This window comes from Panthera pardus, unplaced genomic scaffold (assembly GCF_024362965.1).
Source record: "Panthera pardus isolate Hobbes unplaced genomic scaffold, ASM2436296v1 HiC_scaffold_24, whole genome shotgun sequence".
In the NCBI taxonomy this organism is placed as follows: Eukaryota; Metazoa; Chordata; class Mammalia; order Carnivora; family Felidae; genus Panthera; species Panthera pardus.
This window is the reverse complement of record NW_026526810.1, coordinates 72,851,210-72,870,577: the sequence shown is the minus strand read 5'-3', so window position 1 is coordinate 72,870,577 and position 19,368 is coordinate 72,851,210. Positions and strand designations below refer to the sequence as shown.

The 19,368-nt window shown below is 35.7% G+C and overlaps 1 protein-coding gene across 2 annotated transcripts in view; it reads right to left on the bottom strand.

The window, feature by feature from the left end:
- SCFD1 (sec1 family domain containing 1) overlaps positions 1 to 19,059 on the bottom strand; it is a 115,201-nt gene extending 96,142 nt beyond the window's left edge. For both annotated transcript variants that reach the window (XM_019428052.2, XM_019428053.2), the window contains exons 1-7: positions 18,930 to 19,059; positions 12,366 to 12,436; positions 10,032 to 10,120; positions 8,653 to 8,743; positions 6,342 to 6,464; positions 4,830 to 4,917; positions 654 to 743 (exon numbers count right to left, since the gene is read on the bottom strand). In XM_019428052.2, coding sequence (XP_019283597.1) covers positions 654 to 743; positions 4,830 to 4,917; positions 6,342 to 6,464; positions 8,653 to 8,743; positions 10,032 to 10,120; positions 12,366 to 12,436; positions 18,930 to 18,987 — 610 coding nt within the window. In that variant the 5' untranslated portion in view covers positions 18,988 to 19,059. The remainder of the gene's footprint in view (positions 1 to 653; positions 744 to 4,829; positions 4,918 to 6,341; positions 6,465 to 8,652; positions 8,744 to 10,031; positions 10,121 to 12,365; positions 12,437 to 18,929) is intronic.
- Positions 19,060 to 19,368: the final 309 nt, after the last annotated feature.

Below are 19,368 nucleotides of genomic sequence, written 5' to 3'. Positions count from 1 at the left end.
ACACTCAGCATGGAGCCCAACATGGGGCTGGATCCCACAACCCTGGGATCATGACCTGAGCTGAAACCGAGTTGGTCATTCAACCGACTGAGCCAGGTGCCCCACAATTTGAAGGTTTCTAAACACATCTATTAGTAATATTAAAGCATAAAATGACACATTAGGTACTGAATGCAAAATAGCTGTTAAGTAAATTTAGACATACCAAAGAAATGTTTAAAATTCTGAGAGTATAGTAGATTAATATTATATGTAAATTTAGTGTTTTCTGGAACCTTCTGAGTGTACCTTAATAGTTACACTTATCTTTCTACTTAAAAGTATATCTAAAATTTTTCCTAATGGAATATTAAAAGAAAATTAGCAGGCACATAGTTTAAGTCACCATCAAACCATTCAAATGTAGAAAATTACAATTACCAAAGACATCTAAGGAAACAACCCAATAGAGCTATGAAATGCTAACTCAAGAGGAATTAAGTACATCAAATTATTAGAAAAATTATGGTTCTGTATAGTACAGTATGTATGTTTTATCCCAATTCTGGAGAGAGAGCCTACAGAGATCCAGACAAGAGGATCTTGTAACAGATGAAAATGAGTTGTCAAGTAATTTATTTTGAAGAAATAACCAGAAAGATTTGAAAACTTACCCAGTGTAACAAAAAAGCAGAAGAGGCTGTCAACAATAGTGTCCATAACAGTTTCCATTTCTGTGTCTGTGATATCTGGCCTATTAATGGCTAAAGTAACAAATGGGGAAAAAAGTACCAAAATTTATGCCTTGATAACATTGGTAATACTTAAACAAGTAAAACTTTTTATGTGTTAAACTTTTAAGTGAATGAGTATCCATTAAAAATTATACTATCTCAAAAAAAACACAATACCTCAATATCAGAGTAGTATTAAGAAAAAAATCTACCACATAAAGTATACAAAATTTTTGCCAGAAAATAAAAAAAATCATATTCCATAATTTTATTCACAAACATTAGATGGCTTCCAGAAACTATTGATCTCATTACCCAACTACTGCCAGAAAAGGACAATGCAAATCAATTATTGCAAGACCAGTGTCACATATAATTTTCTTTGTATTATATTAAGTTACATGAATTTCTTTTCTGACACATTACACTGTACCTAAGTGGTTTCTTAACTTCAGTGGGTTTAAGAATCACTCTAGAAATATGAAAGAAGAGAAAGTTTCTCTGGAAGCTATTAAAAATTCAAGTTTCTCAGCCCTTTTCCTCAGGGATTCAATTCAATAGATTCTGATAATTCTAAGAAATCTGCCATTTTTTTTTAATGTTTACTTATTTTTGAGAGAGAGAGAGATGGGGGTGGGGACAGTGGGAGGGACGGGGAGGCACAGAGAGAGAGGGGGACAGAGGATCTGAAGCAGGCTCTGTGCTGAGAGCAGAGAGCCTGACATGGAATCAAACTCATGAACCCTGTGAGATCATGACCTGAGCTGAAGTCAGATGCTTAACCAACTGAGCCACCCAAGCACCCGAAATCTCCAATTTTGACAAGCACCTCAGAAGATTCTTAGGGCTACATTAAAAAAACAAAACAAAAAAAAAACACACTGCTGTGAAGACTATGCTAGACAAAGACCTTACCTTATTCATCTTCCATCTCACACAATACCTTCGCCCATTATCTGACAAGTAGATGCTCAGTAAATATTTTTAAGAGAGAGACTGGACTAAAAATATTATCTATAAAATATTTTTAATTTCCCAACATCCCAAATGTGAAAACAAATATAAAACTCAATACAACTTATGATTATCATGAGAGGAAAGCAGAATCCAACTGGATATACTGAAATATTTAAAGAAAATATGAACCATGCAGAGAACATAAAAATAATAAAGAATTCAACCAGGCAATACAGAATCTGGATGAGGGAATGTGCTAATGTTGCAGACTGCCATTCATTCATTCAATCATATGACAGAAATGGACAAAAGATACAATGTAAATTATGTAAATTCAAGCTACACCAATCCGGAGAAATACTCAACTCATTCTGTCAATCACTGGTACAGGTAAAATCCAAATGGAAGCCTTCAGCCCTTAGGTCCTATGACCTGGTCTCACACCTCTAAATGAGAACTGACTCGAAGAGTCAAAAAAAAATGCCCATCAATGACCTCAACTCATTCATGGTAACAACCTGGTTTGAGATAGTAGCTGACTTTGAGAAGATAAATCTGCTTCCTTTATTGGATAAATTCCCAATTCATGAAAAGTAGATGATATTAACAAAAGCCATGATATCAACATATTTATGTTTGGGATAATCTGTTTAACATGATCACTTAAAGCACTTGCAATGTCTGAGAGGATTTGGCACATAATTACCAAATGGTTAAGAGCACTGTCTCTGGATTGAGTGCCTCGGTTTAGTAACCTGGTTCTGCCATTTTCTTATCAAGTTACTGAATATCAGTGCCTTGGTTACTTCATTCAGAAAATGGGAATAATACCTACTTCACAAAGTTACTCTGAGAAGTAAATGAACCTGTACTGTAAAGTGCTTATAGAACTATCTATTAATATTATAAATATACTATTGAGAATCTAGACAATTAACCATGTAATTATGCTTTAAAATTAAACTTGTACTTTAAATTTAATTCTTAAGTTAATTCTTAATAATTTCAGACTTATGATTCTTTAAGATATAAAAAAAATTAATTACATTTATAAGTATGTGAAGGTGTAATGAATTTAGGCTCACTATAAATTTAATTATTTTTACAAATTCTTTAAATATTAGATTTATAAATTTGCCTGGTCTCATTTTTAAAGTATTTAAAGAAAATACTAAATTTATAAATGCAATTTAAACTGTTTAAGGGAATTCAGCAAACCAAGTATGCGGACTAAGCTTGTTCATTGGGACTGATTAGAATCTAGTCTGTTTAATCTGAGTTAACTGATCAAAAAAGTTAAGGTGCTTGGTTAGTTTTTTTGTTTGTTTTGCTTTGTTTTAATGGAACACTTCATGAATGTGCATATTATCCTTGCACAGGGGCCACATCAATCTCTGTATGGTTCTAATGTTAGTCTATGTGTTGCTGAAGTAAGCACAAGGTGCTTTGTTTTTATATAACCAGATTTACAAATAATCTAACAATTGGTAAGTTTAGCTTAAAGTTAGCTGAAGGAAAACTGGGCTTTCAACATGAAAGACAGAGAGACACAGAGTGTGAGCAGGGGAGGGGTAGAGACAGGGGAGACACAGAATCTGAAGCAGGCTCCAGACTCTGAGCTGTCAGCACAGAGCCCGACGCAGGGCTCAAATTCACCAACCGTGAGATCATGACCTGAGATGAAGTCGGTCACTTAACCAACTGAGCCACCCTGGTGCCTCTTAAACAGCTAATTAATTTACAACTCAGTTAATTGTAAATAGATTTATATAAGTAACAACTACTGTCAAAAATCTATGACGTGGGTAATTCACCAAACACTTATACCTTTCAGGGATGTTGTTTAATTTCACCAAGAAAGCATGCTACAGAGCTCAGTAAAAATAAAAAATTGATGTTCTCTTCTCTCAGGGAACTTAACATCTGGTCCAGTATTTCATAATAGGGTACCACTGACATTTTGAGCAGATAGTTTTCAGTTATGAGCATCATTTACACACTGCAGAACATCTAGCATCCTTAGTCCCTGCTCAATGAACGCTAGTAGAGTCCAGCTAAATGTGACAATCAAAAACACCCTTATATGTTTCCAAATGTCCTGTTAGATGGACATACTCTCCACTTAAGAACCGCTGAAATTTTAGCCACAAACATCTCAATCCTAAAGGAGCAAAATTATTGGTTATTTCAATAAACTGGCTAATCATTATCTCCTATAGTCTGAGTTTCCTTTAAAATATTCCATGTAAATAATCAATGGAAATATAAGTTTTAGGTAGGCAAGATGAGTAAGTTTTAGAGATCTGCTATACAACACTATCTATAGTAAACAATACTGTATTGTATACTTAAAAAGGTTAAAGAAGTAGAACTCATGTTAAGTGTTCCACACACAGAAAAAGCAACACAGACAATAAAATGTGGTATGGGTGTTGTGTGGTTGTGTGTTTCTATGCATGTGTGGCCTGTTAGTTTTAATCTACATCCAGGAATGGTCTGTTTACCAAAAATGGGAATGCAAACTCCAGAGATGGTTAGATAGCATTTGATCAAATACAAATATTCAATCTACTGAATAAACAAGGTATAAAAATCAAGGGAGTCTAACAACCTGTATTTGAAAATGGCACCTATACTTCATTCCTTAATAGTGCTATAGTAGCTGTTGACGCCTTAGCCAACCTTTTGTGAATACTTATTATGTGCCAGAAACTTTTCTAGGCATTTTACACACACTAATCCATTTAATTCCCACAAAAACTCTGTGAGGTAGATAGTATTATTATTCCCACTTTACAGATGAGGAAAACTAAAGCACAGAGAAGCAGAGTAACTTGTTCTTGTCCAAGAGTCAAAGCAGTAGAAGACTCATATACTGTCTTACTTGTCATGAATAAACCATTCATGTAAGCTGCTGTGGGGTAGGTACCTAAAAAGTCAGAGGTTTGGTGCTTCATTGGGCTTGCAAAACACGTCTAGTACATGTTGTTATATGTGACAAAATTCAGTCTAAGACTTGTTTTCTTTGTGTGCTTTAAAAAATCTTTTACAGTTGTACTACTGTAAACAAAGCTGGTTTTTGAGAGTACTAAATGTGCTATTTTTTTTTACAGTACATCACTCATTTTAACGAATTACAATATTCCTGTTTTTACATACCACGATATGAAACAAGCTCCTTATTTTGATTACATAATACAAACATATCATCTTCCAAAGTAATAAAATTGAGATACTGATCAAAAACCTGGAAATAAAAGAAAAGGTTTATATATCAATTTTACAGTATTTTTGAAAATTTTATTTATTTTGAAAGAGAAAGAATGAGCGGGGTGGGGACAGAGGATTCAAAGCAGGCTCCAGCTGACAGGAGAGAGCCAAATGTGGGCCTCAAACTCACTAACTGTGAGACCAAGGGTTGCATGCTACCCTGACTGAGCCAGCCAGGCACCCCAATTTTGCAATACTGAAAGCACATTTAGCTTGACTTAATCAACCAATGGAAAATAATGGAAAAAATTACCATTATATTTAATAACCAAAAATTATACCATGTGGCAGATTGCCTCATTGGGTAAGAATGAGGAGTTGATATTAAAAAGGAATATAAACAAGACTTTGGTCAATAAATTATCAAGGAGGAAAGTACTATCTTCAGATAACAACATTTATGAAGATAAAAAGATTTTTTCAAAAACTGTGCTTGGGATGGGAATGTATATCAGTTTTGAAGAAAAAAATTGCAATTTAATTTTTATGTTCACTTTAATCACACTTTCCTAAGTAAGTCATAGTAACAATTTTTCCACCATGAACACTTATAAGTGGGAAAAAAGTTATACTAGTTCTTTAGAAGGGCAAATCAGGAGAAAAATTAAGAAAATTCTTAGAAGTACACTGAATTTAGTTAAGCAAATTGAAAACCATTCCTATTATTTTATGTAAAATAATAAACTTTGAAAAGAAAGAACATTAAAACATAAGCCTCAAAAACTAATCAGAAGTAGTAGTAGACTATCTAAACCTTAGAATGAAAACTCAGTGGGAAAAAATGGGAAGCAAATGTATGGTTGTTTTGTCTTTTATTTGCCCTATATGATTCCCTAGAATTTCATGTCTTGTCCAATGTCAAAAAGCACAAGGCACAGTACTGCTGTAACCAAGAAAAGATTTGACAGATTTATTTATAACTAAGCTGAACCTATCTAAATGGTAACTATGATGTAGAACTGCTGGCCTGTTGTAAATTCCTTCCCTCTTATAATATGTAATGTAACTTCGTTGGATCTTCTCTCCTAAGTAAGACCTGAAGATAATACCGTGACTATAAATAAAATAATGTCAACATATTTTTAGTATAATTTGTAACAACCCAACTGTCAAACCATTTCTAAGTTGAGCTAAAAAGATGATACAAATCCTAGACTAAAGACTGATTAAGCATTTTATTTTTATCTTTCAAATTCATCAAATAACAGGTACCATTAGGTTGGTGTATTCTGCCTAGTTCAAATTATAGGTAATTTACATTATCAAAAAAAGTATTGAGTCTAAATATTTCTTAGGTTGACCTCGTCTTTTGTAAATGAGAAACTTAAGTCAATTAACAGGTTTTAAAATACACTAAATTTTACATTAACAAAATGTCATCAGCTAATCAAAATCTCTTACCTTGGCTACTTGTGTTACTGCACTAGCAGCTAATGCTGCATTTGCAATATCTTCCAGTTTACTTCTTGAAATAGCAGAAATAAAATTTAAGTAATATGATTCATAGAGTTGATTTCGCAGATCCTATAAATACAATGAATACTTCATTCCTATGCGCACATATAAAAGAGGACCACAGACAGAAATCATTTAGATACTGTTAAGAGTAAGATTTTGGAGGATAATACACAGATTTAAGTGACAATTAAAAAAACCCAAGAGAAGAAAGTTATGTAGAAGTACTAGTTACTTGGTTGCCAGATATAATGGACCTATATATTAATAATTAAAGTTATAATTCTATTATCAATAAAATTCTACTAATTATAGTATCACACAAAACTGCTCTGAAATAGTTTATTTGCCTTTTTCTTAAAAATCTCCAGAAATGGCTCTCTTGTAAAGTAAAATGCTTATTATATTTTGCAGCTAATACCTTCTATTGCTCTGGTCATTTAATAAAACAACACACTTCCTTCACTGTTCAGACATAATTCCAATGACCAATTCCAGAAGTATTACTTCTTAATCATCCAAAAGTACCATAATTTAAGTCAGGCAAATTCTTAAATCAAATTTACTTATCTTCTTAAACTCTAGGAAAAATAGATATCTAAATAACCATACAGGCATACCTTGGATATATTGCAGGTTCAGTTCCAGACCACCACAATAAAGTGAACATTGTAATAAAATGAGTCAAAATAATTTTCTGGTTTCCCAGTGTCTATGAAAATTATGTTCACACTATACTGTGGTCTATTATGTGTGCAAGAGTCTTATGTCTAAAAAAAGAGTATATACCTTGATTAAAAAATACTTCAGGGGCGACTGGGTGGCTCAGTCAGTTAGGCGTCCGACTTCGGCTCAGGTCATGATCTCGCAGTCCGTGAGTTCGAGCCCCGCGTCGGGCTCTGTGCTGACTGCTCAGAGCCTGAAGCCTGTTTCAGATTCTGTGTCTCCCTCTCTCTGACCCTCCCCCGTTCATGCTTTGTCTCTCTCTGTCTCAAAAATAAACGTTAAAAAAAAAAATACTTCATTGCTAAAAAATTTAAGCTTTCAGCGAATTATCACTGATCACAGATCACTATAGCAAATATAATAATAAAAAAGTTTGAAATAGTCTGATTATTACCGAAACGTGACAGGCAGAAAGTGAGTTAATGTTATTGCAAAAATGGCATCAACAGACCTGCTTGATGCAGGGTTGTGACAAACCTTCTCTTTCTAAAAAAGTGAATTATCTGTGAAACCTAATAAAACAAGGTATGCCTGCATTTCTTTTAATCTAAGAAAATGTCAATTGAAAGAGGCACCATTATGTTATGTAACACCAAGAAAGAATTAATGCTGCCAATAAAATTCTATAACACACCATCAATTTTAAGATGCATCTGGTATTGGAGATGTTTAAGTGTGAAAAACTGAGGATTTGGAGGCTGTGTGAAGAAGGTAGCAAGCAGGGCAGTGGTTTAACAAAGGTTGGGACATTGGTTAAAGGATAAAGGACTAATAATTATGAGGACTGAGAAAATAAGTATGTTGAGGATATTGGGGGTCATGTTTGTGACTGTCAGAAAAAGGAGTTACAAATTTGTAAAGGGAAAAAGAGCTAGGATAAATCTTGTATTTCTGAAATGAAACTGTTTTGGATATTATATATGTCTACAGAGATAAGGAAGAAAATTGCTAGAGTTAAATACAGATATAACAATGCTGATTCTAAGAGACACACGTACCCCAACGTTTGGCTACTGACAATAGCCAAAGTTTGGAAAGGGCCCAAATGTCCACCAACTGCTGAATGGATAAAGAAGATGTGGTATATATATTCAATGAAATGTTACTTGGCAACCAAAAAGAATGAAATCTTGCCATTTACAACTCTATGGATCGAACTAGAATGTATTATGCTAAGTGAAATTAGTTCAGTCAGAGACAAATACATGACTTCACTCATACGTGGGATTTAAGATACCAAACAGGAGAATATAAGGGAAGGGAAGCAAAAATAATATAAAAATAGGAAGGGAGACAACCCATAAGACACTCTTAAAACTAGAGAACAAATGGAGGGTTGCTGGAGGGGTGTCGGATGGGGGCAAGGGCTAAAGGGGAGAGGGGCATTAAGGAGGATAATGGTTGGGATGAGCACTGGCTATTAAATGTAAGTGATGAATCACTAAATTCTATTCCTGAAAAAAAATTTTTTGATTAACAATATAAATAAAAAATAAAAAAACCTGTCCCTACATATAAGAACTCATATTACCTGGCACATTCTGTCAATATTTTCTTCAGTTGGCATTACAAAGTACACTGCAGGAACATCTGGAATAGGATCTCGATCAGAGTGTAAAAGCCTAAAAAACATAAAATTCATCTTTTTCTTAGTCATTTATCTAAAAAGATCGTTTAAAACAGTACTTCTCAAACCAAGGATGAATCATTTTACAGACAATGACCAGTACACTAAAAGCTCTTGCTGCAATTAATCGTTTAACCCAGGCTTCTCCTTTTATCAGTGCTAACGTTATTTGTTAGTAAGATCCTAATGTCAGTCTTCATCTCTTCTATTACAATCACCTTTATTTCTAATACCAATATTCCTCCTGAATAAGAACTAAAGCACATTCAATAGCAATTTTATTCCCATTTTTCATAGAAATATGTTTGGGGGAGGGTGAGCAGAGGAAAAATTCAGTTCTCCAAGAGAGGGAAAACAGGAAGCTGGAGGAGTCTTTAAAAACAATGAAAAAATTTAACCATAAGTAAAATCAAATATATATATATACACATACATATGTATCTATGTGTATACACACACACACACACACACACACACACACACACACACACACTTTAATGTTTATTTTTGAGAGAGAAAGAGAGCAGGGGAGGGGCAGAGACAGAGGGAGACAGATTTGTTATATTTATCAAACATACCAGAAATAATATAATAAAATACATTCAGTAGTTAAGAAGACAACATAGATAGCTCCTATAGTGGTTAACAATCATTATCCCATAGATACTTAAATTTTTCATATTAACGATAAACTAATTTAGACATTCTTTAAAAAGTATATTCAGGGGTGCCTGGGTGGCTCAGTCAGTTGAGCGTCCAATTTCAGCTCAGGTCATGATCTCACAGTTGGTGAGTTCGGGCCCCACGTTGGGCTCTGTGCTGACAGCTCGGAGCCTGGAGCCTGCTTCAGATTCTGTGTCTCCCTCTCTCTCTGCCCCTCCCTGACTTGTGCTGTCTCTATCAAAAATAAATAAATGTAAAAAAAAAAAAAAAAATTAAAAAAAATAAATAAAAAGCATATTCAAACTGAAGGAATAAAAAATTTTCAGAGATGGAAGAGAACTTAAGACAACCAGTTCTGTTCTTTCATATAAGAGGGTAAATTAGTCTTTACGAAAAGACATGAGAGAGAAAATTTAAATTCTGAAATTATGAAACTTCAGACTGAGAATTATTTCTAACTTCAAAGTAAATAGTTAAATGTTGTTTTATACAAGTACTGTAACCTAACATTTTATGTATTAATGATGTCCTTTAATAACTGGATTTCAAGGTGGCCAAAGATATCCTTTAGCAATATATCTGAAAACAAATGTCATTATTAGAAACATGTTAAAACTCACAGATGCAGAGTAATTCCCATGTCTCTCAGCTCTTTTACTGATAGCAGTGGAGAGATGATATCTTGGCCAAATCTGTCATAAATGAGCACCTGGTTTAAAAAAAACGTGTTTTTGAAACTATCAGTAAACAGTTGATAGAGAGCTCATATTAAGACAATGTTGAAGTATATTCTATTTTAATAAATCATGTATGCTGAATTCTTATACTTACCTCAATTTAATATTTTCTGTCATTGCCCAAAACGTTCACGTATGTCATAATCTAGTTTTTAAAGCATGATCACTTAGGCTAAATTAATATTACATAAATTTATTCTCATAGAATATTTTTGCTAGGATAAACATACTAGCAACATACTACAAAATACTTATCTTAAGCTATAATAAAGGATCTTTAATATTCAGCAAACTCACATACACTTCCCCCACCAAGTTTACAACAATCCTTTCTAAAAAGAGAGAAGTAAAAATAGTCCCTCTAAAAACGAATGGGTAACAAGTTCTAAGACTGTAAAGAAAATGTGGTAATTTAAGCATCTCAGGTTAATAAGATGCTCACTTAAAAAATGAGTGAGTGACTGGGTTGGCTGGGTGACTCAGCCAGTTAAGCATCTGACTTCGGTTCATGTCATGATCTTGTGGTTCTTGGGTTCAAGCCCTGAATTGGGCTCTGTGCTGACAGCTCAGAGCTCTGAAGCAGGCTTCAGATTCTGTGTCTTCCTCTCTCTCTGCTCCTCCCCCGTGTGACTCTCTCTCTCAGGAAATGAATAAACATAAATAAACAATTTTAAAAAATTAAGTCCCTAAAGAGTACATGCTAGCCTTATTCTGTCACATACATTTCTTCACATTCTAAAATATTATAACTGACATCTTTGAGGGGTAGAAAGAACTCTGAATCTTCTAACTTAAAATTAGTTTTAGAGTTAAGGCTAATAAAAGAGAAATTTCAACTAGTGTTTCTTTACAACTACATCAGTAATTCTTTACAGAGTAAGAAATTGCTAATGAGGGATGAAACGTGCTGTCATAAAAAAATGTGTTTCCTATAGGACAGCATTTCCTTTAGAAAAGCTAAAACTCTTGGGTGCCTGGGTAGCTCAGTCAGTTAAGTGTCCGGCTTCGGCTCAGGTCATGATCTTACCATCCATGAACGCTGCGTCGGGCTCTGTGCCGATGGCTCAGAGCCTCAAGCCTGTTTCTGATTCTGTGTCTCCCTCTCTTTCTGCCCCTTCCCCACTCACGCTCTGTCTCTCTCAAAAATAAAATAAAAACATAAAAAAAATTAAAAAATAAAAGCTAAAACTCTTCTGCTCTAGTTCTAAGAGGCTGGGTATTATTAATCTTGTGATACATAAGTAATGGATAGGGAAAGAATTTGACACAAATCAGATTGTACCCAAGAAATTCTCGAGCTATTTAATTCAAAAGCTTAATAAAGGCTTTAGAAACAATAATCGAGCATTGTTTATTCAAGGAGCAATAACAGGATGCCCACAAATAAACATGAAAGAAGGCAAAAATTAGGGGATATTTTGAAGCTTAACTTAGGAATTCATATAGATGACCTTAACCATCTTTAGAGTTAACCAAAGGACTTATAAGGATCATCAGAGTTTTCAAAACACCCCAATAGTTACCAGGTTGAGTTGTTCTCAATCATTAGCAAAAAAGAAATATAAAATGACTATAAACTAACAAGTGTAAACCTAAGCAGCTGAATTCTAGTTTGTCTGAAGAAAGAAAGTATAAAGTTTAAAATGAACAAGCTTAAAGAACAGGAATTTTTAAAGGTACTTCATCATTTCTCAAGGGAGAAATATTATAGATTGCTTTCTGGTCCAATTAACAATTTTACTGACAGTTTTATATATCATAAATTAACCAGCATTATGGTTTACAAATCACTGTCTCATGAGTCGGTTAAAACTGGCATTCTGGTTTACAGATCACTCTCTACCCAAGTCTGACTAACCTTGAACAAGCCTGAGAGATCCAAATTCTGGACCTGCAAAGCTAAGGAACAAAACATCAACCAGATGAAAGACCTACTAGTGAGGGGCCATTCAAGAGATCAGCTGGATTCCCTAGATGCATATTATTATCCTTGCCTGTCTCCCACCATAAAATGTTTATTAAAAAGATTCACATTAAGAAACCACGTTAAATAAAAATAAACTCTCCATGCATAACTAAAATGTGCTACTGTTCAGCATTAACAAGAAATTCCCTCCAATCACCACCAATAAAGACCAAGCAAAAATAATTAAAATAAATTAAAGTTAAAATATTAGTTAAATAAAGTTAAAATAAAATTAAAATAAAGTCTCTTACCTTCCATACTGGTTCTCCAGTGCTGTTTTTAACATGAGGCACATTGAAATTCAGCATACGCTTCAAAGCCACTGGAAATGAAAACAGTCTTATTAAATATTATCATTGTGGGGGGCACGTGGGTGGCTCAGTTGGTTAAGCATCCAACTTCAGCTCAGGTCACGATCTCACAGTCCGTGAGTTCGAGCCCCGTGTCGGGCTCTGTGCGACAGCTCAGAGCCTGGGGCCTGCTTCAGGTTCTGTCTCCCTCTCTCTCTGCCCCTCCCCTGCTCATGCTCTGTCTCTGTCTGTCTCAAAAATAAATAAAAAACATTATAAAAAATTTTTTTAAATATTATCATTGTGGAACGCCTGGGTGGCTCAGTCAGTTAAGCAACCGACTTCAGCTCAGGTCACATTCTCACGATTTGTGAGTTCGAGCCCCATGTCAGGCTCTGTGCTGACAACTCAGAGCCTGAAGCCTGCTTCAGATTCTGTGTCTCCCTCTCTCTCTCTGCCTGCTCCCTGCTCACACTCTGTGTCTCTCTCAAAAATAAATAAAAAACATTAAAAGAATTTAAAAAAAATTATTGTTTTTCATGATTTCATTCCCCACCCCCCTCATCTATTACTTACCACCTCAAAACAAAATGCACAAATCACTCTAGTAAAACTGATAAATCAAATGAATGGATATGTAAAAGCAGGTCAGACTGTGTAAGACCATTCCATCAACAGCTAATTGGGCAAGTGTTTGGGGAGATTTTCTGTCCCCAGATGACAATGTGGAAAATGTTCTGAAAGAAGCCTTTTCCATTCCTCCTGACAAGCCCCACACTACTCTTTTTTAGTTTAAAAATATTTTAATTCCAGTATAGTTAACATACAGTGTTATACTAGTTGTAGATATATGATAGAGTAATTCAATAATTCTGTACATTACTCAGTGCTCATCATGATGTGTACTCTTTAATCCCCATCACCTATTTTACTCATCTCCCCACCCACCTCCCCTCTGATAACCATCAATTTGTTCTCTATAGTTAGGAGTCTGTTCCTGGTTTATTCTTTTTCTTTCTCCTTTGCTTATTTCTTAAATTCCACATGAGTAAAATCATATGTTATTTGTCTTTCTCCGATTTATTTCACTTAGCATTATACTGTCTAGCTCCATCCACGTTGTTGCAAATGATAAAGGGGTAGCACCTAAAATATATAAAGAACTTATACAACTTAACAACCAAAAAACAAATAATCCAATTAAAAATGGGCAGAAGACATCAATAGACATTTCCTCATACGTTTTATACAGATGCAAAAAGAAATTTTATCAACTACAAATTTGCAGTGGTCTCAATAGATAACTGGTGTTGTCTATTTACTACTGTCTGGCTGAAAGCACAGATCAGCATCACTCTTTTGAAAAACAAAAACTACATAGGATATATTTAAGGGGTTCATATACAAAACCTTCATACAGTAGGTCTATGTTTTAGTTATCTTGTAATACATTTTATGACCAATTTGTCTCATCAGATTCAATGAAAAGTTATACTGTTCAATATTATATGCTCCATGGAAAAAGTGAGACTTTCCCAAAGATATGGTAGATAACTCATGATAAGAAAATATACAATTTCTAAAATCAAAGCAGTTATGCTCTATGTGTTATTGAATTTTGAGATTTTTAGTGCTCATCTGTTCATGTGTATTGCAGATTCAGAAATATTTTCTAAGGAAAATTAAAATCTCTCTATACTTCTGTGTGAAGTTGAAAAGTCCTTGGGGTGCCTGGATGGCTCAGTCGGTTAAGCGTCGACTTCTGCACAGGTCATGATCTCACGGTTCATGAGTTCCAGCCCCGCATCGGGCTCTGTGCCAACAGCTCAGAGCCTAGAGCCTGAAGCCTGCTTCAGATTCTGTGTCTCCCTCTTTCTCTGACCCTCCCCCATTCATGCTCTGTCTCTCTCTGTCTCAAAAATAAATAAACATAAAAAAATAATAATTAAAAAAAAAAAAAAGGAAAGGCCAAATATTCAAGGAAGGGTATTAGTTGGGTAATTTAATTTTTAAGACTGGCAACCCTGAAATCTATTTGGTTGATCTTTAAAAGCATTTGGGGGTTCCTGGGTGGCTCAGTTGGTTAAGCTTCCAACTTTGGCTCAGGTCATGATCTCATGGTTCCTGTGTTCAAGGTCCACATCGGGTTCTGTGCTGATGGCTCAGGGCCTGGAACCTGCTTCGAATTCTGTATCTCCCTCTTTCTCTGCTACTCCCCTGCTCATGCTCTGTCTCTCTCACAAAAATAAACAAACATTTAAAAAAATTAAAAAATAAAAAATAAAAGCATTTGGATTAGACTTTATTAATACAAAATAATCTACAGGTCATACTCTTCCCTACTTAATACGTTATACTATATATTATATATATAGTATATATAATTGACCATATAATATTCAAATCACCAGTGTATTAATTTTTGGTATATTGATTCACACACTAGAAAAACCTCTATTAAATGCTAAGCTTACAGATACTATGATATTATACAAAAAAATACATAAACAAGCAAAAAAACACTTTGGTACTTAAAACTGAAGTAACATAGGAGGCATACAAGGTGCTGCAGAATGAACTCTCCCACTGAGCTTTTAGCAAGTTCTTCCACTTCCAGGCAATATAGCCATCATCACCCTGGCACCCATGGCCCAACAAAAAGAAAATCTTGTTTCTAGGAACTGTTCACATTCTTGGGACAACTAGGAAAAACCACAGCCCAGGCTGCATCAGAGTCCCAGGTGTATAGTTTCTCTAGAGCTAGGCCTTACTTTACTGAAAAAGGCCAGTATCAGCAGATATTCCCACATCTGCCTTCCTAGTCCCATCTAGGTGAGTTTCTTCAACTGTGATCCTTGGCTAACTTGTTAACAGATTTTGACACAGTGGATTCGTTAATAAAGTACAGGGCCTGTGTTCAAAGAATATGTAAGAATGTATTTTTAGTTTCATCAGAGTAACTCTCCTATAGGCTTAAATCATTGCTTTTAAATGAAATGGCAAACTAGTTTTCTTTATTGGCCCTAAACATATCATTTCTAGACTTGGTTAATATAGTTTCACCCTAACCTGAAATATTTTCTTTACTCATCTGCTATATATTCAACCACATTTACTATTCATTCAACAAATGTTTAGTTATTGTTTACCATATGCTGGGCACTGCTCCAGCCGATGGCACTAAACACAACAGACTGAATAAAAATTACCTATCCTCAAGGAACTTTCATTTTAGTTGGGGTAAAAACACAACAGATTAAGTTAAACATATGGCATATAAGATTATATTAAGTGCTATGGAGTAAAACAAAGGGAAGGGGGGAGAGCTGCAGTGTAATTTTAGTTTTACTTATTTTTATTAAAAAAATTTTTTTAGTGTTTATTAATTTTGAGAGAGTGAGAGAGAGAGAGAGAGAGAGAGAGAGAGAGAGGGACAGAGCGAGAATCCCAAGGAGGCTCCATGCTGTCAGCGCAGAGCCTGATGTGGGGCTCAAACTTATAACCGTGAGATCATGACCTGAGCCAAGATCAAGAGTCAGATGCTTAACCAACTGACCCATCCAGGAGCCCCTGCAGTGTAATTAAAAAAAATTTTTTTAACGTTTATTTATTATTGAGAGACAGAGCATGAGCATGGGAGGGGCAGAGAAAGGAGGAGACACAGAATCCAAAGCAGGCTCCAGGCCCTGAGCTATCAGCACAGAGCCTGACGTGGGGCTTGAACTCACAAACTGCGAGATCATGACCTGAGCCGAAGTCAGATGCTTAACTGACTGAGCCACCCAGGTGTCCCCTTGCAGTGTAATTTTAAATACAGTAGACAAGAAAGGCCTCCTGAGAGGGTAACATTTGAGTAAAGATGAGAGAGTGAGCCATGCAGATGTCTCTGAAAGAATATCCAGAAAGGGGTAACAAATAAAAAGGCTTTCAAGTGGGAGCATTCCAACGTGTTCAAGCAAAGGGGAGAGCAATAGGGAGTCAGGTCAGAAAGTTAAGCAGGAAATATATCACATAAGGCCTTGTAGACCACTATATTATTATTTTGGTTTTTACCAGGATTGAAATGGAAAGCTGTTGGAGAGTTCTGCGCAAATATGTGACAAGATCACTTTGTTACTTTGTGGGGAAAAAAAATGAAGGGGAACAGGAATATAACAGCAAAACAACTAAATAAGAGGTTACTGCAGAAATTCTTGGCGTTCTGGACCTGCGTGAAAGCAATGCCAACAGTCAAATTGTGAATGTATTTTCAGAGTAGAGCTAGTAACATTTACTCACAGATCTGATGTGGGATATGAAAAACAGAAGTCAAGAAACCTTAAAGGTTTCTGACCTGTGCAACTAACTACAAGGGTGGAGTTGCTATTAATTGAAATGGGGTAAATGGAATTCAGAGGAAAAGGTCCAGGCCTGAGATATAAACTTGGGGATCATTAACATATAGATGATATCTAAAGCCAAGAGGCTACATTAGGTCACTGCAAGAAAGAAAGCAGTGGATCTGCGGCTTGCCAAGATTGAGAAGCGGGAGTGTTGAGCAAGAACCTTCAACAGAGAGGCATGCATGAAGGGCAACGATAGGTAACACAGGATGTTGTCCGTTGCACTAAAGGTAAGAATAAAGAGGGTGAGTGATCCAAGAAACTTTCACAAATCAGATGACTTTTAAGATGACCTTTAAAAGATAAATATTCTTCAAGCAGGAAAACAAAAAATAACCATGCTAGTCACTTATCCTCTCTATACCTTAGTTTTCTCATCTATAAAATGGAGACAATACACATAAAATCACTTAAAACAATGCTTAGGAATACTATTCAGTATCAGCTATTATCTACCCAAATAGATCGCAAATTCCTGTGTACCATGGTGTCTTCATCTAGAATATTTGAGAACTGATTCTGAGTTACTTCCAAAAACATTCTCAATAGTCATGAGGGAAAGGTTTACTTCTGGTACTCTAGCACACATATAGGGGTTTACCTTTGTCCGAAAATAAGACAGAACTCAACTAGAGTACTAATCTGATAAATGATTATTATGGCATAACCTATCTAGTTGTAATGTGAAATCTTACTACAATGAAGTGTATTTCCACAGAAATTGAAATTATATTAGGATTCAACATTCTACAAAGTTTCTGCATATAAAAATTACTACCATAAAAATTTTATTTTTCAAAACACTGCTTTCTATTGGTTTCTAAGCAAAACGCTGCTTTCTAAGTCTTCCTTGATATGTTATTTTATTTTAATATGTAACATGACCTAATTCATTGAGCTTCATTAAGCTGTCAGAACCATACTGCAAAGACAAGTGGGGCTTCTATTTGCTTACTGGTAAAACGTATGGCAGGTATTCCCCAAACCTTACTTACTTAAATTATGCCTAACTTCACCTGATAGCTTATACTAAATTTATCTAATGGAAAAAGCAGAACACAATTCCATATGCACTGTGTTACCACAAGATAGTCTAATCATTTTTTCTTTGAATTCCTAAGGAATCAAGCACAGCTGAAATCCCTTCTGGTAAGCCATATTAATTTTAACCATTTATTTTCCAGTTCGAATTAACATGCAAAAGAACTTAATTACAAGGGAAAGAATTTCCAATTGTGCATACTCTTGATGGTTTGTTTCTATCAGCTCCTCAGAATTCACAGCCTGCCAACTTTCAGGACAATTCGCTAACAGGAACAAACCATTAGTCTGTAGCTAACAGGTATAAACTCTGTTGTCATCAGAAGTTTACAAAAAATAAGTAAATACAAAATATCTAACATGTAAAAATATGAAAGCTAAAGGGAAGAAGTATGTACTTTAAAAAAAACACATTTAACGGTACAAACAGAAGCTGTATGACTGCTCTATCGAGGATGAAACTAATAGTTTTACAATACTAATTTGTCAAACGGTTAAAATGACAAAGCTACTAATTCATTTGTTTTTTGCCATTCTTGAATTCCATTCCAGTAAGCTAAAGAAGGAAATCTTTATCACTGGGCATTTCTCTTCAGGTACCCCCAAAACACTGGTCCAAAGAAGAGAAATGGCAGAAGGTAAGCTGCTCTGAAAGAATACTTAAATTTTGTAATTGTGGAGGAAATGCCCCCAAACTAAACTCTTTCAACATTAAAATCTAGGGAAGACCTGGACCAGGCACAGAAACAAACCCGGAGACTTCATAGGTGGCAACACAGGGGAATATCTATGTTGTTATCTGCCAGCTGCCAGATATTCTTGTGATGGCCTTTTGAGGCCCAGCAGAAAAGGGACAAGAGCAGGGCCATAGCAACCCTTAAGCCCCTTTTCCTGAACCACAAATGAGGCCGCGTTCTCGAGCTATTACATCTCTTGCCTAAAAACTCAAAAGGGGAGGGGCTCTCGATGCTCTGGGAACTGGATTGAGCTTCAGGAGGTCCATCTCAGAGCTGCACACACCACGACCGAGGGAGGGCGACAAGCAGGAGAAGAAATCCCCACCACAGGCACAAAACCGCAGGGAGAAGGGAGTAAGACGTACCTGTTTGTCTCTCTCGAATACTGGCTGCTGCAGCCGTCGCCATCTTGACTCCCACCATCCACTGCCCGGTTAGTGAAGAACCCGAGGATTACGTGGCTGCCCGGACTGCCCCGGAAGCAAAGCCCAGAGGGGCGGGGTCAAGGGAGGTTCCTGGTGGCCGGATCCCGCCTCCTTCAGCTCTCTTCAGAGCTTGGAGACGCAGTGAGCTTAGTTAGTACCTGAACACCTGGTAGTGCTTACTTTCCAGCTGCGTAATAGTAGGAATTTTTATCCTATCTAATCAAGCCACAGCTTCTCAGATGGTAGCTGCGTTGAATAGAGTTGTTAGGGTAGGAGCGTGGTGTAATGCTAAGAACCTAATTAAATACTAAATTGGTCGTTTACAGATCTCTTAAGTGGTGAGAAGGCTCTAGGGGATCTAACGATCACTGGACTAAAG